Below are 10,548 nucleotides of genomic sequence, written 5' to 3'. Positions count from 1 at the left end.
CAGTTTGGGTCACCTGAATGTGTCTTCTTCCTTGTAGACAGAATGTACAACAGAAAACTTTTCTTATAATAAAGGAATAAAAATATCATATTCAACCCCATGAAACTAACCAGATAAAACTACATCCTGAAATGATGAATCAAATCAATTGTAGATATTTTACCTGTAATGCAATGTAACAAATATCCCCTAGAGCAAGAAATGATGTTAATTCCAGTAATACAAACAAGATAAGAAGATGGCTACTGATAAAGAAATAACACACCATCAGTGAAAATGCAGCTGACGTGACAGCAAATGCAATAATGACTCAGTCACAATCAAGGACTATAAAGAAAAATCATACAAGAGCAGAGCTTGGGGATAATTACATTCTCCACCAAAATCAGATGCAGGGTAATCTAGCAAGGGAAACTGTAAAATTGGAAGGTCCTGAGTCACCATGATGATCCATGTGCACATGAGAATGTGTTTTCTGTGTCCCTCTAGGCAGGCAGATTCTATTGCAGTGGGGTAGTATCTGAACATCGTAGTCATATCAGTAGATGGATGTCAAGTTTTCCTCAGTAGGCACCACTGATAAGTGTATCTACCCTCCTCTAAAAGTAAACTGATACTTTGTGAAACAATATTAATTATAAAGGTTTTCATTTTTCAGCAGTCACTTAGCAAGGAAAAGAGTTTTGTAGCTTGGACACATCTGCTCCAGGCACAAACTCAATTGATTTTCTTATCATTAGATTTATAGTCTTTGTATTAAGTGGGCTTTGTATGAGCCAACTACTGATCTTTGATTTTTGAGATACAGGCTATCCATCTTCACTCACTACATACACTCTCTGGCACCCTGTGCAGCAACTTGATATCAACATATTAAAAGAAGGTAATCACAGTTTCTAGATTTGAAGCACAACTGCTGCTTCATATTAAGTTGCCCGATTTTTAAGGTGAAAAAAAATATATAAAATATATATTTAAAAAATATAAAATATAAATAATGGGCTCTTATAGAGCCTTGCTTGCTCCACATGACTCTGCAGCTGACTATGTCAAATTAAGCACCAAGCCCAGTTTGATGCAAACAAGAATGAGATCAAACAACTACTCTCTAACAAGAACACCTCACACATTAGACTTCTCAATGACACATCAAAGCTCTGGGAACTGAAACGTTTTAAAGCTTTATGCAATTTGACCCAGTCATACCCACAAGAAATGAAGGTTGCACGGAGAAAGCCTAAGAATAGGAGATCTAGTTTTTACTGGCACACAGACCTGGAAGTGCTTTTATGAAGAGATAAAATCTATTCATGCTCCCATGCATTAGGTCTCCTTTGTAGTTTTGAAAGGTGTTCCCCACTTATGTAAGAGAAGCAAACTACTTCCACGTAAGCAGAATGTGTGATCCTTTTATTGAGGCTTCTTTTATACTCAGGAACCTTTTTCAATGACATAGTTGAAACTGCTCATTAATTGATGACGTTCAGGCTTCAGCTAATGAAGCAGAGAAAACTCCAAAAGCCATCCATCGTGATAAAATGGTTAACAAAGAGAAAACAAAGTTCTGAAAGGATCCAGTCTTCTTAGCAGCTATTGAAAGCATACATGTTTCATTTCACAGATTATCCTCACGTGGGAGGGACCCACTGTCCAATTCCTGGCCCTGCACAAAACCATCCCCAAGAGTCGCACCCTGTGCCTCAGAGCAGTGTTCAAACTCTTGTTGAACTCTGTCAGGCTGGTGCTGTGACCACTGCCCTGGGGACCCAGTTCCAGTGCCCAAACACCCTTTGGGTGAAGAGTCTTTGTCTAATATCCAAGCTAAATCTCCCCTGGCACATCTTCAGGCCATTCCCGTGGCTCCTGTCAGTGTCACCACAGACGTGGGTGCCCGCCCCTCCGCCTCCCCTCAGGAGGAAGCTGCGGGCTGCCATGGGGTGTCGCACCTCAGCCATACACACGGGCCACTACAAGTATCGGGCAAGTGTCATCCCGTGATGAAGTGAATCTGTTGGGTAGTCACTAAACCTTGGACAGGCGTAACCAGCATTTCCTCTCTACAGAACACTTGACAAACACTTATTCTTCTTTGGAGGTAATAAAGACTAACAGCACTTGCCCGTTTCACAGGGCCAAGACCCCAGGGGCTGGATAGCCCAGCACTACTGGAGCACGTTCCCGGGCGCCGCGTTTGCAGCTCCATCACCTGACAGCCTGAGGCAGCCCCGGCCGCCTGCGCCCCCACGGCGCCCTGAGCCCCGCGGCAGCGGCCCTGCCGTGCCCAGCCCGCCCGCACGAGGGCGCTCACCCGGCCCCGCCACGGGAGCGCGCAGCCCGGCACACCGGGCGCGGCCCCGCTGCCTCCCTACGTAGCGCTGAGCGGCATCTCCGCAGCCAATAAACGGCCTCAAAGACGGGCGGAGAGGGCGCTGCTGGCCAATAGGAGAGCGGACAGCGGGGAGGCGGGGAATGCGAGAGCCCAATTGAGAAACTTTCTGTCCCCGGGAGGGTGGGAATAAGAGTAAGGTTCAGTCACAGAAGACGCGCGCTTCCTCCAATCAGAGCGTCTCTCCTCATCGCCACGCCTCGGATTGGCTAACAGATGGCCTCAGCTCGACCGTCTCGCCAATAGAGAGGCAGCGCTGCATGACAGACGTTCGGGTCAGCCAATTACTGACGGTACAGAGGACCCAGCGTCTCCCTCTTGGAAAATGGCGGCCACAGCTCCCGGCGCGGCTCCTCCCGCGGCCGCCCCACCGCAGAGCCCGACGGCGGCTCCCACCGCGCCGGCGGGGAGCGCTCCCCCCGCGGCCGCGCCGACCCCTCCCGCCGCGCCGGCCCCGCCACCGGCCGCGCCACTGTCAGCCGCGCTCTCGGGCCCCTTCCCCGGCGGCCGCGTGGTGCGGCTGCACCCGGTTGTGCTCGCCTCCATCGTGGACAGCTTCGAGCGGCGCAACGAGGGCGCGGCGCGGGTCATCGGGACGCTGCTGGGTAAGAGCCGCCGCCCGGCCCTGCCCGCCGCAGCCTCAGGGGGAGCGCCCGCCCTCCCCGCGGCACCCCCCTGAGCCCCTTCCTCCCTCTCCCTCCCGCAGGGACCGTGGACAAGCACTCGGTGGAGGTCACCAACTGCTTCTCCGTCCCGCACAACGAGTCCGAGGATGAGGTACGGAGGCGGCCCGGGCGGAGCGGGGCTCTCTCGGCGGGCGCGACCCCCGCGCTGCCGCTGGTGGCGGCCTGTGCCCGTGTTACTCTCCGGGCTAAGCACCCCGTAACAGCTGTGTCGGCACTCTCTCGTTTCTCAGGTGGCTGTGGATATGGAATTTGCCAAAAACATGTATGAGTTGCACAAGAAGGTGTCTCCTAGCGAGATCATCTTGGGCTGGTAAGTTCTCCTTCTGCAAGAACATGCAAGTAGTTCTGTGGATTCCTTAAACTACTTAAATACAGAATTCACTGTGGAGAAACGGAAGCACTAATGCCTGTGACAGCCAGATCTTGCAGCTCTTGTTACACAGTCAGTGGTAAAGCTCCTGCAGTTCATAAAAAGAAGAGACACTATTGGAGACTTTACAGGATTTGGTTTTGTTTATGTCTAGCAAGGTATCACAGAGGAGTGATCCATTAGAGAATGTGTGCACAGCTTTGGTAGAAGAACTTACTACCTGTAATACAATCTGTACCATGGAAGTTGACTGGTTAGAAAGAAGGGGGAATACAAAAGAGGCTTTTAATGTACCAAAGGCGTCAGGAGGAATCTCTGATACCAGACTGAGTACTTAGTTCTCTGCTGGAAGTACCTGTGTGTGGGATGTGAAGCAAGATCAGTACAGTGTGATGGGAACAGAGTCTGTGTCTGAGTGTGCGGCACAGTGTGTTTATCACCCTTTTCATGCCCCTCTGATCCTACAAAATGACTTCATTTTCTTCCTGTGGAGCAAGCTTCCTCAACAGCCTTCTAATGGCACAGCAGAGTGCAGTTCCAGTGGCAGGAGTTTCCCTGAGGATGTGAGATGCTAATTGTAGAGCAATTAAAGGAGCTAGATTAACGAGTTAGACCTCCTGCAGAGGGATGTGTGATTTGTGGAAGACAAAATTCATCCAAGTTTGTTTGGTATGCTTTGACTTACATAGATGGAAAAAGCTGGTCTAGAACAGTGACAGATAACTGAATATTTGGTGTCTGATGTCAATTTACTGATGTTTTATGGCTGGTATTACAACACTGGCCCTGTGCATATTTTGGGCATGAGTGTGCTCAGCCTGTGATTCCTACAATTTTAGGGACAAGTGGCCATAAACTAAAAATCTTTAGGTAAAACACTTACGTTTAGCTACAGCTCAGTGTTTGGAAATCGTTTTTAGGATCCAAACCTCTTAAATACCAATAATATAAAACATTGGGCACTTGAATGTTGGAAGAATGGCTCTTAAACATGTGTTCTTTTGAAGGTATGCAACAGGTCATGACATCACGGAGCACTCAGTCCTGATCCACGAGTATTACAGCCGGGAAGCACACAATCCAATCCACCTCACTGTGGACACAAGTCTCCAGAATTCACGCATGAGCATTAAAGCCTATGTCAGGTATTCTGGGAGGCTGCATTTCTGGGAGGGGGGGCAATCTGAATTACTGAGAGATGCCTCTTCAGGGTAACAAGAAATGTAGTGGGGTGCACTGTCCTTTTTTGGACAATATTGTGCAGTAGTTAAACATAGTGGTGAGCCAGGGATCATAGCTTACTTCTTATTGCAATGTCTTGACCACTCTGTGTAGGCTGAAAGACTTCATTAACTGGAGCCTCATTGGGGTGGGGAATTGTGGCTTAATTAACAGTTCTTAGAACATCTTTGGGACATTTCACAGGGTTCACACAGCTAGCAGTAATGTCACTAACTTCCATCACACCGACTGAATGCTAGGCTGTAGCCGTGGGGCTTTATTGCTCAGCAGTGCATTTATACAAGTCGGAGGATTAGTGTAGTTAGAACAATTCAAACAGCATCTTCTTGATGGGTCTGTCTTCCCCTTAACCCCATCATTCTTAGCAATTAACAACGGAGATTAAATATTGAGAAATTAAACTCTTCCACCTGACTGAATTCTTCCCAGTATTGGCTGAAGAGCTCTGCTCTGTAAGGAAAAAACCCTTTTCTTCGTAGAGAAAGACCTTTGCTTCTTGACTGTTCATCTTTAAAACGGGAGCTGTTCCATGACATCTTACTCAAAGTGTAAATGGACTTCAAGTACTTTGAATAATAGGTATAATAAAGGTGTTGACAGTGCTTTGTACTTGAATTTTGTCATACTGCTTGTTGTTTCAGTAGTTTCTTAAAGCATGAAGTGTTTCAGGATAGAAGAGCACCTTCTCTAATAGCAAGAAGTAACTTTGGCTAAGATGATAGTTCTTCATGCGTTCATGCTGACGTCAAACCAGCTAGGAGTATTCTTGGATGAAAAAGAGCAATTAATAGCAAGACAGAACTGATTTCCTGTCCTCAGTTATCCTTGGGTCTTAAAATTGCTGATTTTGGTGAGAATGAGTAACATACTCATGTTCACGCTTTAGTGCTAACAGAGATCATTGAGATGGAAATTGCTTCCTTCCTCCCTTATGTATGTCCATGCTGAAACTGTTTTGTTGTTTTCTTTTCTTTTTCTAGTGCCCCAATGGGAGTCCCTGGTAAAACCATGGGCGTGATGTTCACACCCTTAACAGTGAAATATGTTTATTATGACACAGAGCGGATAGGAGGTGAATGCTTTCTTCCTATTTTGGTTTATAACCATTGTTGTGACAATGTTCAAATGCTTCTTTTACCCTGGTAAAACGGCCATTCTGGGAATTTTACTGGTAATCAGAGTGACTTGCTGAAGCTGACCTAAAAAATCTTTAACAAGTTAAGGGTTTAAACTGGTTTCTGTGGCAGTCAGTTTTTTTCACTGATCCTCCTTTTGCTTTCAGTGGATCTTATAATGAAGACCTGCTTTAGCCCCAACCGAGTGATTGGCTTGTCCAGTGACTTACAGCAGGTGGGGTCAGCCTCAGCCAGGATCCAGGATACCCTGACCATGGTGCTGCAGTATGCTGAGGATGTGTTGGTAAGACCAGCTTTTCATCAGCCACAAAAAAGTTTGATGTTAACTTGTGCATCTTGGTTTTCTCTTTGTTATTTCTCTTTCTGGGCCATAAACTTTGAGTTCCACTTATGCTGAAGTTTGTGTTCCTTATGCTTAGTCTGGCAAAGTGGCTGCTGACAACACTGTTGGGCGCTTCCTGATGGATCTTATTAACCAGGTGCCAAAGATTTCACCCGAGGACTTTGAGACCATGCTGAACAGCAATATCAATGTAAGATCATAATTATTTTTTCTGTGCTTTGCTAGCAATTTTGCAAATTTGTCATACAGACGCAGATTTGTCTGTGATCTGTCTTTTCATACAAACACGTTAATAGCAAATACAGCTTTTTTATTGTCAGTAATTTGGTGTTTTAATGGCTGAGGTAGATAAAGAAGCTCACCATAATCTTGCAAGCAACTGCAGATAAAAAGTATTAATTTTTAAGGACTTAGGAATTTTGCAAGTTATCTGAAAACCAGTACAAATTCTTCTTTCATATTGCTTGGACAATATGAATTACCAAACTTAAATAATTTTTATTTCAGCAATAACTGGTAACTTACCAGATTCTTTTGTCTGAGCTGGAGTTCTGTCTCTTTGCATAACACTTACTACAAGTAAGGTTTTAGCATGCTACTTGATTTTTGTAACAGATTTTTAGAAAACTTAAGTTTTTGAATGTGTTGTTCACTCAGAGTCTGGAAGACCAGAACTAATTTTTAATTTTCTTTATACCCTTTGACTTGTCTGGTTAACATGGGTGAACTCAGAGTTAAAATTTCACAAGCAGTATTTCGTATTCCAGGAATACCAAAGCTTCCTGCAAGGGAAGCATTCTTCAGGGTAGGACTTTCAGGACTACCAATGTTTCTTGTAGCTGATTGTAAAATGCTTTACAGATGTTAAAAACTCAGCTCTCTAATGAGCTATGATTTGTTAATATTTCTGATCACTGTTTTTTTTCCCCTCCCTTTCAGGACCTACTGATGGTAACCTACTTGGCAAATCTCACACAGTCACAGATTGCTCTCAATGAAAAACTTCTGAGTTTATAAAGAAACTTTTGCCACCCTACACTTTAAGGAGCCCGAAGAATGTGCAGATACGCTTTTCTGTGGTGTTAGAAATTTCCTTGGACTGTAATTTAATTACAAACATGACTTGGTTTACATCGTTATTTTCCATTGCTCTGAAAAATCCCCAACATGTTTTAGGAAATTAATGGGAATGGCTGCAGTTCAGTTGGGCCTGGTATTTTAAAATGGAATATGAGAATCTTTTGTCTCCTGGGTTTGTGTACTTGTATAACAAAATACAGCTTTATTGTAAGAATGTATTTGGAATAAAAGTTCCATTGCAGTGGCAACAATGGCTTCTGTCCAGAAAAAAACTTTCTCATTTATTGTGTAATGAATCCATTTCTGAAAGAGGAGGGAGGGTAAAATGTCATCAAGAAAGAAAGAGTGGATGTGAGTTAAGTCCAGTTCTTTGCAGGTTTTTTTCCAGCTGTTAAAGCACACTGAAAGTGTGGGGATTCGTGTTGCATATAATATGCTTTACCATGAAGGACTGCAGAATGGTCTCTGGTTTATTAGTGGTGCTGTGTATATCCCTTCAGCAGGGTGCTGACAGACTAAGGGACAGTAAATTTAGTTTATGGTATCACTTCTATGCATATAATTATTTTCTGATTGTTTGGGAAAGGAAGAGATTTGAAGTTAAATGTTGGGTGTTGCCAAACAGGAATTTTCTATTCCATAATGCTGTACTGCTGCTAAAATAATGTGAAGAGAAATGTCATTTTCTTCCCAAGACATGTTTTCATGTTAACTGTGTTCCATCTGGAAGAAAGCCAACACAAATATCAGCTGTAACTTCGCAGGTCTCTGCCAATAATATTACCTTCAGAAGGCTGTCTTACAGTTCAGTTGTGCTGAGGGGATACTCTGCTTTAACAAAGTTAAAGCATCCCTCCTCTATAGCAAAACTCCCACCTTACTAATGACTCTATCTAGTTTGGTGAATGGATTTGAAATTGAAGTAGGCAAGGAGAGTATTCTCCAAAATAATTCTGGTAATTTGCCAGCTAAATCCAAGAACAAGACTCAAATTACAAATCTATAGATCCTGTATTTGTTGTTCCAATCTAGAGAGTTCCCCCAGTGACTCAATGCTAAATTCTAATTGCAAGGTTCAGCAAAGATCCTCATCTCATTGAAAATGTTACTTGTGAGCATTAAGTAAGTATTAGAACTCAACTCCGGTTTTTTTATTAGTCTGAAAAAAAGTGTTTTGCTTTCCTTTCTCTTCTTTAAACTTAATATTCTTAAATTCAGCCATTTAATGTTTTGAAATTTTCAGCTCAAGGTGTTTTTTGAAGAAAGTTTTGACATGAATGGAGGAAAAGAGGAAGCAACAAAGTTGGATAAGTCTCTCGATTACTGCAAAGAAGTTGCAGAGGGGGGGAAGCAAAATATTCTTTCCCTGATCTCACCTTTGCAAGAAACTCTTTGCCATTCCCTGTTAGGAGGAAACAAAGAAAGCTATTCAGCTTTTAGAGTGTTAAAATTCTATGTTGTTTTATAAGCTGGTGTGGACAAAATGCAAAGTTCCAAGAACAATTGTGGCATTGTGGAATTTGCCAGTCTTGCAAGTACCTGCAGACTAACGAAGATATGAGATAAGGGACTGAGGTTATGTCTTCCTAGGTAGAAAGAGTCACTGCAAAGCTGAGGTGTCTGAAGCAACCAAAGTCCATGAGTTTAGGCCTTTGTGAGAGAGGACATTGCCAAATGCTTGGAAGTGGAGTAGGAAAAGTTTCCTTTTTAGAAACTGATTCCATCCATTCTGTCTTTGTGAAAGGACACATGGTGATCTTTACTTTGACTCTGGAGTTTTGAATGTCTGATTTCAAATTTCAGTGACCACTTATGAAGGACAGCACTGCAAACATAAGTGTAATGCATCATTTTGCATAATTGTAAAGCCTGAGCTATGCTGTTATCTAGAAGGCAATCCTCTAGAGCTGTAAAATGTTGGCAGAAGTTACTAAAGGCATTGTATTAGAATTGTTCCACTCTGCAGGAATCTGTCTAAAGACTTGAAGGTCAATAGAAAAGCTTGAGAGTCAAGAAACATCACCAAAGATTTCAAGCTTTAACTCTGCATTGATTTGTAAACTGCATGAACTTACTAGGGAACTTTTTCCTTTTTTTTTTTTGGTGAGTTTTTTGGCTGCTGTTGTTTGTTTGGGTTTTTAGGGTTTTTTGTGTTTTGTTTGTTTCTTCAGAATGAGTATAATGACAAATAATTGGCAAAGTTAGTTTGTTAGTTTTACACAGTCAAGATAGATAATTCTCTGGCATTCTCCTGTATCCTATATTTAGTCATATCTATAAAAACAATAAAAAACTTCCAGCCTCTGTGATGATTCAGCATTTTCTTTTCCTAGATGATTTTTCTGAATGAGTATAAATTCCTGGACATTACTGTATTATATTTAGTTGTGGCAGTGTGCATATTTTCCTGGTAAAATTAGGCTTTAAAATACCTTGTTCAAACAACTCTTCTACCAGCTCCCAGCACTCAAGTATTTAATGGCCCAAATTATGTAAATTATTAAGAATGTTTAAATGTTTAACATCTTTAGATTTTTTTTTTAATCCTGGCTTGGGTTTTTTACCTCAGCATAAAGTTCTTGAACAGTTACTTTCCTCAATCTACATTATAATATTCAGAGTTCAGTGTTACAACTGATTCTCTTGTTCTCTTTTGGTATAACTTGGATCCATCCATCTTGTTGTCTTGGGCCTTTCTCAGACAGCTTCAACAAGGGAGGAGTTTTAGCCAAGCACCTGTGGGCAGTACAGAGGCAATGAAACTTTATGGATTTTGCAGTGAGCATGGTGACTTTGGACAAGCTGCAGTTTAATTAACACACAGTAATTATGCTTCACTCTGACATCTTCCCAGCACAGTAAGACTGCTCATTCACAACTCTGAACACGCAAGCACATGAAAGTACACTGTGTTTCTTACCAAAATTAATACTTACAGGATAAACTATCTTATTTGTAACTTATATTTATGAAATGCCTTCATAAAAATTCAGGAGATGGTAACAGTCCATTATTCTTCAACTGATGAGACTCAGCAGAAAAAAGTTCTATACTGTTGGGAATAGCAAACCATTTTCTGTTACCTGCAATTTGAAATTTAAATCCTTGTTGCCAGAATAGCAACTTTATTTGGTGATTATTTCCATGTACTGGGATGAAGGTCACTAAATTTCCCTTTTTTAGTTGAGCCACTTCAGTTTCTCAGCAGAACACTTAAACCTGCTGCAAAGAGGATGTTGCAGCAGACCTCTGGTTAGGGGTAGAAATGAGCTAAGACAGACTCTCATTCAACAAGTGAAAAGGGT

General features: G+C 42.6%; 1 protein-coding gene across 1 annotated transcript; it reads left to right on the top strand.

Annotated features, from left to right (window-relative positions):
* Positions 1 to 2,673: 2,673 nt before the first annotated feature.
* On the top strand, positions 2,674 to 9,547 carry EIF3F (eukaryotic translation initiation factor 3 subunit F). Its single transcript, XM_014879930.2, has 8 exons — positions 2,674 to 2,991; positions 3,093 to 3,163; positions 3,303 to 3,382; positions 4,450 to 4,587; positions 5,665 to 5,756; positions 5,967 to 6,103; positions 6,240 to 6,353; positions 7,103 to 9,547. Exons 1-8 carry the CDS (start codon positions 2,712 to 2,714, stop codon positions 7,178 to 7,180), a joined length of 990 nt encoding a protein of 329 aa, XP_014735416.1. The 5' UTR covers positions 2,674 to 2,711; the 3' UTR covers positions 7,181 to 9,547.
* Positions 9,548 to 10,548: the final 1,001 nt, after the last annotated feature.

This window comes from Sturnus vulgaris, chromosome 8, assembly GCF_052056855.1.
Source record: "Sturnus vulgaris isolate bStuVul1 chromosome 8, bStuVul1.hap1, whole genome shotgun sequence".
NCBI classification, from domain to species: Eukaryota; Metazoa; Chordata; class Aves; order Passeriformes; family Sturnidae; genus Sturnus; species Sturnus vulgaris.
The sequence above is the reverse complement of the archived record's forward strand: the minus strand, read 5'-3'. Positions and strand labels throughout refer to the sequence as shown.